A 21,465-nucleotide genomic window follows, 5' to 3' on the forward strand; every position below is an offset into this window, starting at 1 on the left:
GAAAGCTGAAATAAGACGGTTTTCACTTGCTCGAACGATTAGTTGCTGTGATGCCCTAAGAAATTTGCATGAAGTCAATAGACAGGTAAGTATTGGATCCCAATCTAATACGTAAAGGATTATTAACTGTTAATTTTCTTGCAGCATCTTCTCAATAAATGGCTTCCTGAAATACTATAGAATACTAGAAAATCAAGTCGATTCTAAAGAGCTTTTGCCATATTCTGTTGAATTAAATAAAGTTTATTTTAACTTTGTTGTATCTAAGTATAATAGATATCTATATTCATCATTGGGTGATGAATAGATTGTAATAATAATGATAAATCTAATTATAATAATTGTTACAAAAATAAGTATAATTATCTAGCCGTGTCACATGAAACACCGTCACTAAAACTTTTGCTGCAAAGAACATGTTTTATTGCTGTAAATAAATTGTTGAATGTTGACATAAGTTGTTATGGCCACTTTCACTGCACTCGTGTTTTGCATGTATAAACAAAACTTGTACATCACAATTAGGAATTCGTTTGAACAACGTAGTTTTCATTACTACAGTGCTGAATGCAACAAAACGTATTTTTATTATTTAACGTGGGCACCGATGCAATTTAATTTGCTTTGTGCTTTATATATTTTTAACTGACTTTAACATCTCTCTTGAAATCGAATACATTGGAAGCGTTTGTTTTTTGGACATACGAAATGTGCCGACTATTCTGTTATAATATTTATTATTTTTGGGTATACTAATACCTACTCGTAATAATTATCTTTATCTCGCTGTATACGCTGTATATGCGTTCGTCCATGATTATATGATATTACAGAGTAGTATAAAATACAAGTATTATATATATATATTTTATTTTATACTACTATTTATTTATAGTATATTTTATACTACTCTGTAACTAAAAATAAACTAATAAAGTTGTGACAAAAATGTGTGTTTTTTATTGGATTACAATGGTATAGTATTACAGGCGGGGTGCCTGTGTTAATGGTATACGCTGGCGGGGCACCAGTAAGGGATGATAGATGAAATGAAAGGGCAGATCAGTTAGTCCATCGTGATGAATACATCAGGAATTCACCAAGATGGTTTCCCGGGGTGAAGACGTGGACGACGACCTGACAGGATATATTATTAGCAATAGGGCTGGTAATCTGCCTTAATAATAATCCCTTTCCCTCAGAAAATCTTATTTACATGAGTATAAGAATCAAACTACTCGGTTACAGTACAAGTTTTGTGATATACAAGTACATATTTGGTGCAATGTGTGCGTCTCCCTTTATTTTTATAAGTTTATGTTTGAAACTTTAATTTTGTAAAATGGTTTTTTCAATGCATTGCAACAAAGTAGCGTGATTGATGTAGGTTTTACGTCGTTAAGCCTGCTTTACTTTTCTGCTAAAAGAAACCGTCCAAAGTTATAATTATTATCGTATCGTATCTTAGTTTCTTTTTACAATCAATAATTGTAAAAATAAACTATTAGGTTCGCTCGTAACATATGCACGAAAAATACCCTACAAACCAAATGAAGGGTTCTTCCTTTCTAAAATCTCTTAAAAGTAGTGTTAAATGTATTATATTTGTTCCCAGAACCACGCAGCGCCGAGTATGCGGAGTTGGGGTGTATGCCAGTGTCGGAGCGGTCCGCGGCCGACACTGAGGCGGCGCACGACTTGCTGTCTCTAGCCCAGGGCTTGCCACCGCTGCCCCCCACCACCGTCGTCACCGTCCTCCACGCCCCTGAACCGCCACCCCTCCTACCAGTCTACACTTACACTATACAACCTACCAATATCTACATACTAGCCGAGGAACCTCCAGAACCTATCTATCAAACCGTGCAAACTGTTACACCGGTACAAACGGTCGAGTACACCGTAGAGCCGCAAGTCAATTACGTTGCCTACCAATCCCCTTCTCCTGATCTCCAGCCGGAATATAAAGATATAAACCTTGATCCTGAACCTTTACCCGAGGAGACGGAACCGGAGTCGACCCCACTACTAAAGGAGAAACCAGCTAAGTATGATTGCAACGAGTGCGGTAAACGGTATGCGACATCGTCAAATCTGTCGCGTCACAAGCAAACACACCGCAGCCTCGACTCGGTTGCGGCAAAGCGTTGCGGGGAATGTGGTAAGGCATACGTGTCCATGCCCGCACTTGCCATGCACGTGCTGACACATCGCATGGGTCACGTTTGCGGAGTGTGTGGCAAACAGTTCTCCCGGCCGTGGCTTCTTCGCGGCCATCTGCGCTCCCACACCGGCGAGAAGCCATACAGTTGCGCCGCTTGTGGCAAGGCATTTGCGGACCGTTCCAACTTGCGCGCCCATCTGCAGACGCATTCCTCCGATAAGAAGTACGAGTGCACTCGTTGCCATAAGACGTTTGCGCTCAAAAGTTACTTAAACAAGCACCAGGAGTCTGCGTGCGTGCGCTCCGACGACGAGTGAGTGACCCCACTCCCGTTGACGAATGATTGCAACGAATGATTTCTCTATAAACTTCTTTACACCTTTACAAGAAATATTTTATAGCGTAGAAGCTCGTAGTTTCGACGGCGTCGAAAGAATAATAAGCAATAATAATGTACCTAATATCGTTATGGCTCTTTCCATAATTTTAAAAAAGTAAATTTTAATATGTAATAAATTGTATTTTTTCAATTATTAGTCCGGCATCGACATAAGCAATCGTGTCAATTTATGGCAAGAGCCTGCAATGTTACAGCGTAGCGTAATGTTTACATAGTAACGTATAGGTAAGTTAGTGTCACACGTATGGTGTGAGACGACTATAGATAGTAGTTACGGTGATACGTAGAGACTTAATGAAACCGTCGAGCTGTGGTACAAAGAGAGCAATAAAGTAACGAGCGTAGAGAGACAGTGATAGGCGCACGAGTAGCGTGCATGCGTAGCAAGTAGCTTAGCGGGTAGCGTCTCGAGAGGACCAAACTGTTGCTCGGGCACTGCCGCTGCTTCAGCCGCCCGCCTCGGCCCAAGGGCCGCGCAAGGGCCGCGCACAGGCCACGCACGGGCCGCGCACGGGCCACGCATGGGCCATGCATGGGCCATGTGTCGCGTGTTGCGTGTCGCGTCTACTGTGCAAGGAAAAGCGCGCCGTGGCGCCGCGGGGTGTGGCGGTATCAACGCAACTTCACTTTCTGGATCATGCTACAATCTTGTTGGACACATACTCACAGATTATAAATTAGTACATTGCGAGATAAAGATTAATCATTAGTGTTTACGAAACATGAAATAAATAATATATATTTAAATAATGTAACATAAGCGACCAAGTTCACAGACCTTTTTAAAACCTACAGTAAAAATGTTTTTAAGTAGGTTTATATCTACACAACGTCCCACATATTGATTGTGTGGTGTGACCTATAAATGGCAACGTCTATTCGAAAGCTTGAATAATTTATTTGATTTTCATGTTATTAATATAGTAATATTACAAACAAAATATTACATGGAAGCGTGTAATTTCACTTAATAAACAGATTCAATAATTGTTATCACAAATTCGTTCATTTTATTTGCCTAATAAAGGTATAGAATTCTAAATAACTAATTCAATTACAATCGTATTAAACGCGATAATATATTCCATTTATTTACAATATAAATTAAGGTACAATCGAACACAACACTTTTTATTTTTATAGTAATATAAATAGCAATTGTCTAACTTTTAGATAATATGTACCAGTATTCTAAGCAAGTTTGAACTGGAATACGTACTCAATTTTGTTTAACAATTAACTTCATAACAACTAAAATAATGAAATTAATAGATCCTTTAAAACATTTTTTACTTTTTTTTGAATGATGAGTACCTGGTATTTACCAAAAACATAACTTTAGTTGACACAAGTTTAAATACTCATTATGTTTAAGGTGAATTGACAGTTATTAATTATACTACAAATGATTCATGACTGTCACCGATACATTTATATATTCAAGTATAAATATATATGTATATCCTGTCAACTAAAGGATCAGATACCCGCCAAAGTAGACATAGACTGTCATAGACGTATACTATCATAATTACGAGGAGCCTAAAAATTTGGATTCGCCGTAGAATGTAGTAAAATGCATGACGTAATAATATGCTACAGTTTGGTTCGTTTGCATTAATGAAATACTTTCATTTCGTATGTTTTAAAATAAATTTACAATATTTCATTGATAATGTTTATAGATAATACGTAGTTGTAAACATTTAATTTTCTCGTGGAACGTTTCGAGTTCGGATATAAACAGAAAGCAAAAGGATCGCTAATGTATGTTGAAAAGAGAAGTATTTTTATAGAGAGTTACATATTTATGTGGATATTTGATATTTCACGACGACTTTCCGTTATTGTATAGCATTTATCCGTATAGATTGATAGCGATTAAATTGTAAGTTTATCGATAAAATTACATAATAAAATGTTATTACCTAGTCACTCTGTCAGTACTCACTCAGTGTTGTTAATACACTACCACACTCAACTGTAATATGTGTGGAATAAAGCAACATCATAAAATTATAATATTAAATAGATTAATGTTACTGTATATGTATATAACATTAAATTACTAACACATTTCTTTTGATCTCAAAACAGTATATTAGTTTGTCACTGACTGTATGCGATAACTATTATAATTTCACTAAAATACGTATATCGAAGTTTTTTCTTGGTTGTGTATAAATTAAATATATTTAATAATACTTACTATTTAGGAGCGGTAATTATATAATTATAAAAATTCACATCTATCTCTCTCTATTTAAACATTTTCCGCCTTATATAATCCATGGTAAATTATATGAAATTCAATAAAAGTAACACATGAAAGTACGAGGATTCAACGAAAACCTTTTTCTGAAAAATTTATTCAAGTTATGCAGTTTAATGTAATATTTCAGATCAATTATGTGTAATTCTATTTAATTGTAAGTAGAAAAAAAAAGAATGATACGTGCGTTACTTTGCTCAATATGCATAGGTTAGTGTAGATTTCAGTGATTTAGCTTATTTAGGCCTAAACGGTACAGTCACCAAAATCTTAATATCTTAATACCTAATTCCCTTTTACATTTTTGATTGATTTGATTTTGGCAGATTCTATTTTTGTCTCCATCAAGAATAAAAAAAAAATCGTATTAAAAAATAATAATAAAACAATACATTTTACATGCAATTGTACAAGGTAGTGTAGTTTTTTTTTTATTAGAAATATAAACTTATGCATTAGAGCGTATATATTATTAGTATGAAATCATAGATTCGCACGCTTTAAACTCACCTTGATAATTAATGTCAATTTTGATAATTTCGTCAATTCCCAAGTAGAGGATCTTAAATTCCTATAAATTTATATATATATAAGTGTTACTCTTGTTCTTTCAGCATTAATCTGAACGTATTTCTTAAAAATCTATTAATTTTCAATAAAGTATCTACTAACCTATATAATACTTATTCGAGTACCTTCGCAAATTTACGGGTTATTACACGATCGTATATATATATATATATATCATCGTATATTTATTTATGAGACATAAATTTTAGACTGAAGTAGTTTCACTTGTTTAACAGTTTAAAGTATACAACATATGGTAAAACTTTATTAATATTCACAGCACGTAAATACTAATTTTTAAATGTGCTCTTACAGGTCTATTTGTTTTATAATGGGCAAAAATGGAATAGTAACCCCGTCTGCGCTATCGGTTTTCGCTGGCGAGGTGCCAGTGAGGTCGAGGGACCTATATTATCTCTCAGTGATACCTATACTGCTATGAAACCTGACAGGGCGGATTGGCCAGCAATGGGCTTGTTATGTCCCATTACTAATAATCCCTCTCTCCCTTTAGGTATTTTTTTTTATTTATTTTTTATTTGATACAAAATACAAAGTTACAAAAACAAGATACAATGGGTCCCACACTAGGTGAACCTGTATCGTGGGCACCCGACAAAGATTAACAAATCACAAATGTGTTATAATAAAAAGTACATAGTGGGCGGGTATTAATATAAAAAGGAATATAAAATTGAAATAGTGAAAAAAGTAATAAAATCAACAATATATGTAGATATAGGTATATTATATGATAGTGTATTAACCCCTTTGTTTAGTCAATTGAAAGAATCTGTTCAGAATAAGACTGATAAGAGGAGCGCGGTTTTGATGTTATAATAGACAGCTACCACGAAATCGGGCATTCGGAATCGTCTCGATTCAACAACTCAAGTCTTCCAAAAAACGTAATTGGTATCGAGAACTCTTGTTACCTCGATATTATCAATATTTCATATTATATTCTACGTGTGTAAACAATTTCGCAAAATTACTTTCAGAACTACGTTCAGCACCAATGGCTATGTGCGTTATTACCTCAATTTATTTATGTGCTACTATTTTAGCTTGGAATATAACACACATTATAATATATACACGGACGAAGCTGTGGGCACAGCTAGTATCATTTTTAATAGAATTTGACGAAAAGATAATTAAATTTTGTTGAATCGGAAAATTAGTAACAACACGGAACATTCAACGGAATTTCGATTTGTATTGCTATTGAACATCAGCAGACTCTCTATGGTCGAATCAATTATTCGTTTGTTTGTTTTCATTTCGATTAAATTCTATTGAAGTCGACTATGTACTATACAAAGTTATATAGAGTATATTTTAGTCGTTTATTTCACCGTCGCAGTGGATAGGTATTCCGACATGCAACAGGCGTTGAAATTCCGAATAACCGCTTCCCGCTTTGTGAACTGACGTAGGAATTGGGGCAAAATGTTTATGCCTCTATTCATAATCTGTATTATTTTTCATTAAATTTCAAAAGAGGAGGAGGTTCTTAATTCGTTTGTATTTTTTATGTTATTACCTCATAACATTTACAGTTGTAAACCGTATTGGTTTTTTTTTTATCTGGAACGATATACCTTCAGGAGTATTTTTTTTTCGTTTAACATAATGTTAATTTATTTAAACAGGTTTATTACCAAATTAATTAGATATTAATGTGTATATATAACGTATTTCATGCAATATATTATTAGATACAAAATAAGATTAATATTTTTTCACTTATGTTATTTACGATAAAATTTTATACAAATTCACATCCTATTTTTAAAGTAGGAAGTGAATTTTGAAGTCATTTCTTAATGCTCATTTATATAAGGAACTCCTATGTCAAAATTTCATATTCCTAGACGGTATGTATGCATTGTTAAGTGAGTTATGTTTATTTCGGGCTAAGAACATATAGCATAGGTTATATTTTAAAATGATCCATCTTACAGAAGAAAACCGTCTTCAAAATTGACCAAACATTCGAACTAATTCCACCGATAAAAAAAACATAAATTCAAAATTTTTTCTCTATTTAGGCAATTAGAAAGTCAACGTACCTAAGTTTGTTCATCTATTTGTTATTTTAACAAATGATAATGTTCCAATGAAATTTAATTTCACAATTGTACAAAGTGACATTATCATCAATATCAGGTTACGTAAAATTTAATACAATTTCCGTGTTTGTACTCAAATATAACATTATTTAAAAGCTAATTTCAACATAAATTGCATTATTCTATGTAATTCTCTTTTTGTCTATGGTTTTATCTAATTTCAATTAATTACCTAATTTTAATGTGTCTTTAAATTTAAAAGCAATGATGCTTCACACCTCAGATGAATATGCTTGTACTATAGATGGAGGATAACATAGTTACGGTCTGTGCCTTTAAATTACCTTTATTTTTTTTTTATTTAAATGCAAGATATAAATACTTAATCTAATTTGTTTACGTTCGTTAAAATATATTACACAATATTTTTCTCGTTTTTCAACTCTTATTTAAGGGAACGTCAGAGGGACAAAGTACCCTTAAAATGATGCTAGTAATTTCGATTTATAAATCCTAAATAATAGGTAAAGTGAATTCGTATATATGTATGTTCATGACTAAAAAGTTCGAAATTTTGATTGATTCCCATGAAATTTGGCACCATGTAGTTTTCATGGCGTAGTTTATTAATACAATATCTGCCAAGTATTACTTACTGATTGAATATATAATAGTGTAGCGTGAACGACTGTTTTCTTTGTATCAAGTAGCTTCATTACGAGTATGTTGAAATTCCCTAGTTGTTATGTTTTCGTTACTGCCATGAACAACATCGGTTTTTGAAATCATTTACCGGTATCTGTATCGTGTTTCTCAAAGGACAATGAACGATCATATAATGGTTGAGTTTGCAATTTTATAATTACGGTACGGAATTTCTTAATTTCATTTCCGTTGCAAATTGAATTATAAAGTAAATTTGTAAGCTGAGCTGTTTGCCTTGATTATTTATTAATATATATCGTTTTTGTTTTAATTTTATTATGTATATATCTATTATTATGTTATTTTTTTAAGTTATATTACTAGGCTTATTTCAGTTTATTTCACAAGAATTTAATGAAAAGATGATGAAGTTTAGTTGAAATTATTACAGAAACACTCTTAAAATGAAATTAATAACAAATTGTAACATTTAATCTATCAATCGTTTTTTATTTATTTTGTATTACAATTGTCAATAGACTTTCTTTTGACCAGTTCAATTATTCATTTGCTCTCATTTTCAATAAATTCTATTGAAACGGACGTTAATTATAAATTTGTTTACTTTCGTGAATTCACAAGTGTCATATAGTTAGTATGTAGTACACGGGAATGTACTACCAAAATATAAATGTAAGATTTTTGTATATGATTTAATTTAAATTTATGTTAGTATAAAATAAATATATCATCATAAAACAATAAAAAAATTTGCAAAAAAGCTTTTCAATTTATAATTTGGGCATAGTCGATATAATTGTCGTAAGTGAGTAGTTTTTAGTAATATCTATTGATTTTAATTACAATATTTATATATTTGTCCAATAACAGATACATAATTCTATTGAAATGAATATTATATCCTGTATGGGCGATGTGTGATGGCTTTTTCTTTGTTACCAATATCAAGAGAATAAATACCTATATACCTATATATCGGTATGGTACCGGTATTATCCTTGTCTAAGTATAAGGATGTCCTAACTGATCATGAAATTTATAAAGAAAATAACATGTTTTAAATTATATTGAAACTATTGGCAAATTATATTCACCATTGTATCATTTCATTATTGTACTAGAAGTATATTTTAACCATTCGCATTTAAATATTTTGATATCCTCAAGAAACTTTTGCATTCTTTCAACAGGTAAAAGTTAACATAAGTGATGTTTAAGCTGACAGAGGTAGCCTTTATTACATTTCGCGGGCGTAGGCGCTAAACAACTTCGCCTATGAATATTTACTGTACTTTACCTGTTCGGAATAAGGCCCAGATTTACGATTCCATTTTAGATTTATATGAACGGAATACCGTAAGATCGGATGTCATGTTATTGGGAACAGGAAACATATTCGATTTCTAAGGTTAGTGTCTTATGTTCCGATATTGGACTAAGGTATACTTCAAGAAGCATCCCCGAATATTGTGATGCTTCCTATATATTAAAGTACCTAATGTAAAATCAAATATATATCTAATATTTAATTTGTTTTGACAATTTAGCAATTTGATCATTTATTTATAATTTATCAAGGTAAATAAATTTAAAATAATGCTCTCTAAATATAGTTATTTTAATCGCCCGCGTTATTACAAGAACAACAAATGTGAATCCTATCGACTGTAAAAATAATTGTTCAAAGTTCCAAATTGGAAAAAAATATTGTATAATATATATATATATATATATATATATATATATATATATATATATATATATATATATATATATATATATATATATATATATATAGAAAATATAGTCAAATTAAGAACCTCCTCTTCTAAGAAATAATTTGATGAAACTCTCAGTCCTCCAGAAAAAAGAAAAGCAGAATTTCATACATCTATCGCTGCAATAAATGAAACTATCATTTGATGGTTGTTAGATACAATAATGATGGATCGTTAAAGTATTATTGTACTTTTAAATTGTCTATTATATTGTTTATTATATATGTTTTATTTAATCATCATTTTCGCCATCTCTGGCATCTGTCCACTGCTAAACATAGGCTTCACTCATTGATTTCCATTTGGAACGGGAGTGTTCTTTATGGCGGTTTACTCTTAGGGGAATTTTGCCAGTAGTTGCCATGCTTCGCAGGCGGATTGGCAACTACAGTTTGGCTTTTGGTGATGTTTTAAGAGGGAAGCTGCTATCCATCCGTCGACCATTAAGTCCCCTTTGTCGCTTCTTATAACACCCACGGAGAAGAAAGGGTGGTCCATTCTATGTCTAGGTCACATGACAGGTTTTATTTAACATTTAAATTATTGACAGTACTAGATATTTTGGAACTAAAAATTTGCGATAATGTTCAGGAAACTGAACGAGTTTCTTCAAAATTCGCAATTTGATATAACAAATATATTTTTGACCCTTTAAACGAAATATGAATGTAATTTTTGGATAAATCATTCCTAGCACCGCGCTCCTAGTGGCGTAGGGCTCGTTAAAATAAAGTTCGTGCCTATTCCAGACAAAATTATTATCTAGTCAAGACATTGTTCTAATATGCAGTTAAACTAAGTTTGTTTTAACTATTGAATTTACATAACAAACTTTATATTTTAGATATAATCCTCAGGTTTGTTTAGAAACTGAATACCTACATCGCAGAACATGCATTGATGTATACTATTAGTACGTTTATATATAAAATGGTTACAGTTTCCAGGGAATTCGAGTTACTGGATACTGACTGGAATATCTAGGTGAATAGAATTGATAGGGATGCTCCTTTGTTAGTTGTTTTGTATTCCACAGTTGATTAAATATGTATAGTGGAGCTCTTGTAAAAGTTTATATTGTTATCTATATTATATATTTGTATCACAAGCAAGAAATCTTTTTATTGTTGAGGTTTCTTCTGTTCGTTTCAATACTTACTGAGCGCTAAAGATGTTATGTTATTTTATCTACCTACTAACTAACTAGACGATGTCTGTCATGGGAGATTAACAAAAATATATACGAAGGGTTTTGACAGGAGCTTAGAAGCTTAAGCAATGGTTTTTAGAATTTTTGTTTGTCTGTATGTTTGGTCTGGCATTACATAAAAACTACTACATCAAATTGGATGTGATTCAAAGTTGTATTTCTGTTCTAACATTAAAACTGGTGTATGTTTTATTTTGACATGCCATCTGGAAATGATCTTTTTTTTATACAACTTAGAATGGCAAACAAGCTGACGGCCCACCTGATGGAAAGTGGTAAGAAATATAGACTACTTTTAAAATTTTTTTAGATAATTTCCAAATAATCTTTAAGAGATAATGATAAAAATTCTTTATTGTATTTCACTATAAAACAAACTTCAGTTTTATTAAATTGATACGTAATAGCCCGGAAAGCAAATGTTTTAACTTAGCGTTTTAATGAATTTAATTGTACGCATGTCGAATATACCTATGCATACATGCATAACCTTCTCCACTCTGAAGTCGGTTTAAATTAAAATGGAATGATATAAGTAATCATATATTGTTATTAGCCCATTTTTATTGACTTCTTGGTATTTTAATAAAAATTTTATAAATTTTTTGCTACTGACATATTTACATTATTTTTCGTTTTATTAAATATAAAGACCGGTTATAATTTTCACAATCGGCACGCGTAAATTATATGCCCTTGGTGTTGTAGCCGTAGTAGCACAAATAACTTAATACTATTAGTAGATTATGGTTGTTTGCCACCGTAGGTAGGTAGTGGGTAGTGGTAAAAAAACACGTCATCAGAACAGGTTAATATTTGTAACTAACATATACACCTATTTCTTTTCTATAATACTTAACATAAATGTACACATTACACTAATGTATCTACTTTATAACGATAAATAAAATGTACGTTTACTTATTTGAATTTATCGAACAACGAAATGTATAATTTAAAATAAATAATTCTAATATTTTGTAGTTGAAACATATAATTTTAATAAAATTGTACCCCTATATTACGGCGAATTTAATCAACAACGATATGGGAAATAATATAATACGTAAGTCACCATTTAAGATATTATAATTATATGATTCACAAAAATACTATGTATGGACACAACGTCCTTAATAATGAAGATTTATTCCGTTTTTATTTATCTGTAGTTTTTTATAACACGATTGTAGCAGAAATTATTAGATTTTAATAGTAGTTTTTATGGACAATATCATATTTATTACATTATTATTCAAAATTATATAGACAAATATTATAAATACACAAGAAAAAATAAAAAAAGTAAAGATAAACAAAATTCAATACTGAAAAACATTAATGTTTTTAGTAATAAACATGTCATAACGTAATTATATCTTCTATTATGTTTGTTCTTAATTTAGAATTATGTTATTTTACTATATTGAAGTGCAAAAATCATATTGTATTGAAAACTGTATATGCCATAGATCACCGGGATCAAGTAGATACTATTCACCAGGTTAACTTTATCATAATTTTTAAACATTATACAATTGATAATGAATGTATTATTTTATTTCAGTATTTCTTGAATATCATGTAACATCAAAATGTGGTTACGGTGAAATATACATTAATATCAGATATGAAATAAAATTCATGATAACAAAATATGTTCATTTCGCTGTAAGCAAATGTACCTTTAATTTCATGATATTTTTTTTTAATATGTCCAAAATATTGTACAAATTATTTTGCACAATATTTTATACAACACAATTATCCCATTCTTTACGTACTTAGAAATGAATGAAAGGGCTGTTTAGGATTGAAACTGTATTCAAGCTTAAGCAAAATATGCTAAAACTTAGGTCGACAAATTATCAAAGTGGTCTAACAAGAAAACGATTGTATTAATAATTATAAACGTTTCTCTTTAAGTGCATTTATATTAGAGATGCGATGAAGTGTCTTGCATTTATTTTATAACGTTACGTCAATCGCCCCCGCTCACGAAACGGTGAGCCTTTGTGATATACATAGATACCTAACTTATACTTAGTTATACAACAGTTGATTTTAACACTGTAATTATGGCTAAACTGTCAATTAAGTAAACTGTTAATTAGTTATGTATGTATAAATGATCTAAATTATGATATATTAATGCATCATAATTTCGATTATTTATGTGTCTTTTTAATAATTTTATCTTTTATTAGTTTTATAAAATTTGTAGCATTCTAATATTTATATAGGCAGATAGGCACATAAATAGGTATCTATATAAAATGAGGATGTGAAACAAAAATATAATTCCTGTTTAGTATTTAAAAACAATTTATAAAGGTATTCGTGTTGTTAAAAAAAAAAACAGAATAAAACATTTTAGTAGCTAAATGGGCTTACATTGATTTATATTCTCGGTTAATTGTACAAATACAAATAAGCATACATACCTATATATACTGTTAATCACACGTACATATCTTATATAGGTACCTATAAAACTGCCCACTAATGTTAATGAATGATATTCATTCTCTTACATTGTTTTATACTTTTTTATTTTATATATTTTTTTTATATTTGTTGCATTTTTCATCAGAATCAAAATTGTGTGAACAAGGAACAGTTCCTGAAAGGCCTTGTGTGATTCGATTATTCATTTTAAAAATTATTCCAAAGAGACTTTATAATCCATTGTCATATCTTATTCACAATCACAACTGTCTTTAATAGATCATGTTGAGATTATGAGAGAAATAAATCGATTCAAAATGCGACAAATATGTTATATAATACATTTATATATTTTACAGGTAAAACTTAATTTGTTGTTGAATTTTACTATTAACAATAATTTTAAACTTTTAATTATATATACAACTATTTTTTCTCTACAAATTCCGTAAAGTACATAGAAATTAGTGTTTAATTTCTATTCATAAATAGTGTATGAATTGTGTGAATTCCTACTGGCACTCAATAATAGGGAAATAGCACTTAGGATAAGGTCACGCAACTGAAAATTCAATGAACAGCAATAATACTAAGAACTGCTTAAAATACGGTATTGTAACTTAGAAATAATTCAATAAAAAGGTAGTAAATATTTCGTGGTTTTATTTTAATTTTCTTATTTTTCTGAGTTTGTTTTAATGGGTAAAAACAAAATGATAACCCTGCTCGCGCTATTAGTATGCACTGGAAGGGCAGCCGTGATAAATAAATAGGTGAGGATAAAGGCAGCTCTTCTATCGTGAAGAATTTGGTGACAAGTAACCACGATGGTTTCCAGAGGGAACTTAAAACTTGAAACAGGTATACCCTATATTGCTAGCAATGAAGCTGTTAGATCCCATTATTCCATCCCTTTCCATCCTTATGTTTTATTTAATATCTAAATAAAGTGAAATACTTTGACCATAAAGTTTCGACAAAACCTATTTTTTATATAGCACGACATGTTACCACATACGTACACCAATTTTATTTAAATAACGCATTTTTACTAAGATTAATGTTGTATTAATCTTGTAATCAGGTAAACTATTTATTTCATTTATTATATTACATTAATATAATTTCAGAAAATCGTATAGTATAAAAAACAACTGGTACGTTATTTTCTTTTTTGTTTTTTATATTTGACGCCCCACTGTCCTAAATAGTTGCAATATAATTTGGGTTTTGCAATTCAATACCGGTGCAATACAGGAAATCTCAAATAAGAATAAGGCAAGTGCCTAGGTAATTCTACTTATTTATTAGGCATTTCATAGCAGTTATTTTTAATTTTCGAATGCTTATATTTAATTTCGTAATTGTGTAAGATTGTGTAACATAAAATTTAAATAGAGTTAAGGTATAAATCACCTAATTAAGTGACTATATCGTATCTTAATTTTGTTTTTGGTTTTTTTTTTAATCTTTTGTACATGTATCGTTTTTTATCTTTTTTCACTTTGCTTTTGTATCTTTTGCTGTTTGTGTGCTGTAAGTGATGCAAATAAATTATCTATCTATCTATCTATCTATCTATCTATCTATCTATCTGGTTAACAATTTTTTAATAATATATATTAAATAACACGGAGGGCAAACGAGCATGATATACGAGTGATAAACGAATCACTTTATTCGGTAATTTACATTACACGATCACTAAATTAAGCACAAGCGTTCGCTTCATATAGCTAAGTATATAACGTACTAAGTACCCTTAATATTTAGCTTGGACGTCACGTGGAGTTATAACTATTAAAGTACGCTAACCCTGTCTTAAACGTTTATAATGTTGAATTCGATTGCTAAATTAATACGTTCAATTCGAAGGGAGACTATAAAAGTCGTCTGCAGAGTTGCCTATATCCCATAAGCGTTTCTATTGCCAAGCAAGATTGGATGGCAGTGACAGCAAAATTACAGGGTACGGATGTATAACACCTTATGTATTTATGGCAGTTCATTAAAGGCACTGAGGGTGTCACAATATAAAACGTCTATCGTTCTAGTATGTTTGTAGACCTGTAGTATTGATACTTTTTAACTGGAGGATCGTATTGGCAATTATTGTCAGCTTATCTGCCGTTTCAGTTGTCTAAAAAATGTAAATGTTTATTTTAAACGAATTTATCATTGGAGTCGATACTGAGATACCATTTCTTTAAATATATCTATTAAAAGTTGAGTGCATATTCGTCCTTACAATAAATAATTCGCTGTGATATTAAATTGAAATTATAATTTTAGAGATTTAAAAAAATAGTGCCTCAGAATAGACCTAATTTTTTTTTATGTAATTTTGAATTATAAACAAGCTTAAGGGTCATTTGATATAAAATGGTAATTACTAACTATATACACGAACGGCACTGTGAGAGCAATACTACCCTTTATGCGTCACATGACTTCGTCGTACTAATTTTAATTTACTACTTGATTATTCAGTACTATAATTTGAAATAAAGTGACTAGTTCAAGATATTTAATTTTACAAGCATAAATTATGGGCTATCTATCTTATTTTGTAAATGACAGAACTAATCGTATAGTCTGCAAATTGAAGCTATAAGTTCGTGTCAGTTAGCAATACCAACTAGATAAAGAGCTCTTATCGGACCGAAATCTGACTAAGCTCGAATAAGAGGTATTCATTGATTAGAACCAAAGCTAATTGGAATTGTAAGCCGTTGAATAGTCCTTACTAATATTATAAATGTGAAAGTGAGTTTGTTTGTTACCCCTTGGCGTCTTGACAGCTTAACAAATCGTTATTAAATTTGGTGTATACCGAATATTTGGAACGGAGTGGGAAATAGGCTACGTTTTATTCCGGCCAATCAATATATCTCGGTGACGCGGAAGTCGCGGGTAAAAACTACTGTGGAATAGGGATAGTGGATAGAGTGGTAATATACATTAATATGTATATATTATATAATATTAAATATAGAATATGTAATATTTAATAAAGAAAAGAAGATTCCATTCGTGTTTCAATCGTAAAGCAGTTGTGTTTGCATGGCTGTGTTTCGGTTTGAAGGGTGGGATATGGCGTGAATTTACTAGGTACGGAGGAATAACACCTGAGTCCTCAGGAATGGCAACGCATGGGGGGTATCATGGGCGGAACAGTATACTCTGTTACGGCCATGGTACTTCTCATGTCTATAGGCGACGGTTACCACTGTCCATCAGGTGGGCCGTCAGCTTGTTTATCATTCTATGTTGTATAAAAAAAAAAGAAGAACCCGGTCGAAATAAATATCTGAGTGACATGGACAGTATCGAAATAGGTGATGACATTTTTTCCGCCATCAATATATAGAGGAACCGAATACATAGATATCGAAACGATACCGTTATTAAGTAAGTATACAGTATCTTATGTATGTATACACTATGTTGTACCTATCATAATAATAATTGCCTTAATGTCTTATTACCGGGCACGGGTATATAGCCTATCATTACCACACTGGCCAGTTGATCGGGTAAAGGGTTTTATTTCGAGTTTTCTCTTATTTTCGTATGCTGTGCTACATATTCGTGGTTGCCTTTTGCATCATCTTAAAGATATAATAGTGTGGTAAATTTATAATTTTATAATATATTATATATTATCACAGAAAGTAAATAATATTAGTGTATGCTATGTCTTACTAATATAATAAAATTATAACTAAATGATGTCCGTACACGGGAAATGTTAAAAAAAAAGAATAATACAAGGAGTTTTAATAAGACAAACAGGTGCTGAAATATTTTTTTTTAAGAAATTTTGATCCTTTATCTATATTTATTCCGACTCGCGCAAAAATTACTGCATCAAATTAAATGCAGTTTTTACAGTTGTATTCCTGAATGTTCTAACTTTAAATCTGTTATATGTTTTATCTTGATACTCGTACACAAGTGGTTTATTTTATTGTTTCTCCTAATTGTGAAATCCACGCGTACGAAGGAACGGGTAAGCTAGTATTTAATACAGATCTTTCTATCTTGTAGATTAAGTAAAAATACTTAGCAAACATAATGCATTCTTCTGCAGTCAATGTTTGCTCCATCTTAGTTTTAGGTCGATATTTGCTGTCTTTTTTGGAATTTGTATATTTTTAGAACAGTTTATATATTACTTTGTACGTGATGTTGATATTGTTCATGAGCATGTCGTAGCATTTTGTTTTTACTTTTGACCTGTATTTAGTGAACATTTCATAATCATAGTTTGTGACAATTGTTTCCCCAGTGTACCACTGAGGGTAAGAGTAATTTGAATTTATACTACTTTTCTTTTTCGCAGTTATTTATAATATCAGCATTTAACTATCCACTGCCGAACATAAGCCTCCCCCTTAGGGGGTTTTGCCAGTAGTTGCCACGCTTGGCAGGCACATTGGCAGTCGTAGTCGGGCTTTGAAGATGTCTTAAGAGGGACGCTGTTGTACATCCTTCGCCCTTCTTTAGTCATCTATTACGACACTCACAAAAAGGAAGGGGTGGCCTATTCTATACCGGAACCACACGTTATATTTAAGTTAATCCTTGCTAATATTATAAATTTAATAGTGAGTTTGTTTGTGTGTTACCTCTTGGCGTCTTAATGACTTAACTTAGCACTATAAAATTTGCTAAACAGGTATTATATGGGATGGAGAAGGATAATAAAGATTTAGTTTTTTGTACATAGAAATATACAATTATGGGTTACAATAATTTCAAAGTTTAATATATATGAGTTTATAAAATTTAAGTTATAGGCTGTTTTTTATTTCAGTCATTGAACTTATCTCGGTCACGTGGGCGAAGTCTCAGGTTTCATAGTAAAAAGTTAAATTCGCTTCTAAATCTAGAATGTACATTAGAATTTAGTCCATTTCGTTGATGGATGAGTGCAAAAATGAAACATCGGCTTAACTATAATTTTATTGAGAGACTAGCTGACCCCGTAAACGTTGTTTTACCACTTATTGCGAAATATAAAAATCGCGATTAAAAGCCAGGGGTTAATCGTAAAACGATGAAAATTTAAAGTTGTATGGATTTTTCAATGCTAAATCATATTTAAATAAAAAAAAGAAATATTGTCAAAAAAATTTAAAATAATTTTTTAGGAGTGGGTCACCCTTATCAGTAATGGGTATAAAAAATAGATGTTGGCCGATTCTCAGACCTACCGAATGTGCACACAAAATTTTATGAAAATCGGTAAAGCCGTTTCGGAGGAGTTTGGTAACAAACACCGTGACACGAGAATTTTATATATTAGATAGTGCATGTAAATATGTATATATGTATCATATATGAGGCGCTAGTGACATGTTCGATATTCGCACGCTCCAAAACATATCATGCCACATCAGCCGTTAACTGTCCACTGCTGAACGTAGGTTTCCCCCGATTTGGGGGAGGGGGGTGTGCCGGTAGTTGTCAGGCTTGGCGGGCAGGCTGGCAATCGTAGTTAGACTTATATATAAATAAAATAATATATAAATAAAATAATATATAAATAAAAGTATATTTTTAAAATATATAACAGACATCGATGTCGACGTCATTCGTTAACAATAATCGCTGCAGATCAAAGCGCGGTGTGGCTACGAGACACGCTGCTTGTGCATGGGTACGGAGATTGCTCCATGATCACATTTTTTAATGACTGTATTACCCAGGAGAATAATTTCTAGGTCATTACATTTTATTTCCGTTAAGACAAATAAATCTTCGCCCGATGATAAAATCTTTACTGATATTATACATGTGAAACTATGTTTGTTTATTTGTTACCTATTAGTGTCTTAACGGCTTAACTAAACGCTATAAAATTCAGTATACAGATTCTACATGGCATGGAGAATGATGTAGGCTAAATATATGCCGGTCAGTGAACGTATCTCGGTTCTACGAATGAAGTCAGTACAAGTTAGTACATAAAATTCTTCTAATTAGTTAGGTTGGTTTAGTTGATTACTTTCACGTAGATAATATTGACTGTTTTGTATGCCGATTTTCGATTATTATTCGATATTTGTTAGTTTGTCTACGAAAACATACGTAAACCTAAGCAAATCACTTTTGTAAAAAATCTCCCTCTGATAAAAAGGTAGTTCTGCCTTTTCTTACTTCGCCTTTCTGAAACTTCTTTTCCTATTCGCCACTTACAGAATATTTCCTTTATTAATTTAATATTTTCCTCTTACGTTAATATGTGTAGTTTTAGTTTTCTTTTCGCTCACTCTTGATATCACTTTTTCGGTAAGTGCATTCGCGGATTTAGTGGCCGCACTCTCTGTTACAGAAATACTTTTTTCATTTACCTCCATATATTTTATTAAACAAACACCGCTTGTTTAACTATATTCGAAAATATTATTTATCGATTTTCAGATATTTGAGAGGGTTATTTTTATTTTTTATTACAAGGCATGCTTCTAGCTGTTAATTTCCATGTGTAAACATTTTTATCTGGAATTCTAACATTTTTGCCATAGTTAACCTTTATTATTTATTTATTTAACTCTATATTGCACCAAAAACATAAAAATAAACAATGACATATAAACAATGTAACTGAAATACAGTAGCATGAAGTACAGATCAAAATATACATATAAAGGTACAAAAGGCGGTCTTATCGCTAGGGCAATCTACAGACAATCTTTGGTTAAAGGAGAACATATAGAAGTGGGTAGGTGGCGCAAGAGTGAATTAATAATTTTTACATATACAGAGGAATAACACCTGAGTCCTCAGGAATGGCAACGCATGGGCGGTATCATGGGCAAAACAGTATACTCTGTTATGTCCATGGTACTGCTCATGTCTATAGGCGACGGTTACCACTTTCCATCAGGTGGCCCGTCAGCTTGTTTGCCATTCTAAGTTGTATAAAAAAAAACATATAATCCAAAAAAAAAACATGAAATACATGTTTTTTTATTAGACTACTTATTACAACAAATAATATATACTACATATACGTACACATATAAATATATACATAGCACACACTAGCCTTTTTTAGACCTTCTTAATTTTGCTAAGTGCTGCCAACTTACAAATTCAAGTCATCTTTATTTAAATAGACTTGTTTACAAGCACTTTTAAATTGTTATATTTTAAAAAGTACTGAAGGATTCGGAAAGTTGCTATCTACTGAGAAGAGCCTGCAAGATTTAACAGTTACTCTTTTAAATCTCTGTTAATATATTAATTTTTTTTTTATTTAAGAGTTTCCTCTTGTCGGTGCAACTAATCTTCTAACCAGCTCTATCCCAGTCATATCTTTGACCTCCCTATACAACATGACACCTAGTGTTTCTTTTATCTATACCATGTAGTTATTCCTCGGTCTTCCCCGTCCTCTTTTGCTTTCTATTTTTCCTTCTATTGTATTCTTTAAAAAATCGTCGTGTCATATAAGATGGCCCAACTTTTTGCGTTTTCTGTTCTCTATTGTTTTAAATTTTTTATCTGTCTATCTACGACATTGCAGTTGTTACACTTTATTTCCGATTATTACAATGAATATTATAATTAATTATTATAATATTTTAAATTAATAAGACGTACATTTGTTAAGGACGGTATCATTATCATTAAATCAGTTTTTAACTGTCCGCTGCTGAACAAAAGTCTCCCCCTAGGGGGGTTTTGCTAGTAGTTGCTGATCACCCTCGCCCTCCCTTAGTTGCCTCTTACGACATCCACGGGAAAAGAAGGGGTAGCCTATTCTATGCTGGGGTCACACGGAATACTAAAGAAGACAGGAATTATATACAAAACATTGAAACAGGAAAATAACTAAGAGTTCGAAGTTAATTTTTATTCTTTTTACAAG

General features: G+C 31.4%; 1 protein-coding gene across 1 annotated transcript in view; it reads left to right on the top strand.

The window, feature by feature from the left end:
* Positions 1–9,840, top strand: part of LOC113517074 (zinc finger protein SNAI2-like) — a 55,143-nt gene extending 45,303 nt beyond the window's left edge. The window contains exon 3 of the mRNA XM_026901620.3: positions 1,616–9,840. Coding sequence (XP_026757421.1) covers positions 1,616–2,481 — 866 coding nt within the window. The 3' untranslated portion in view covers positions 2,482–9,840. The remainder of the gene's footprint in view (positions 1–1,615) is intronic.
* Positions 9,841–21,465: the final 11,625 nt, after the last annotated feature.

Source organism: Galleria mellonella, unplaced genomic scaffold, assembly GCF_026898425.1.
Source record: "Galleria mellonella isolate WM207_F2 unplaced genomic scaffold, CSIRO_AGI_GalMel_v1 utg28, whole genome shotgun sequence".
Lineage (NCBI taxonomy): Eukaryota > Metazoa > Arthropoda > Insecta > Lepidoptera > Pyralidae > Galleria > Galleria mellonella.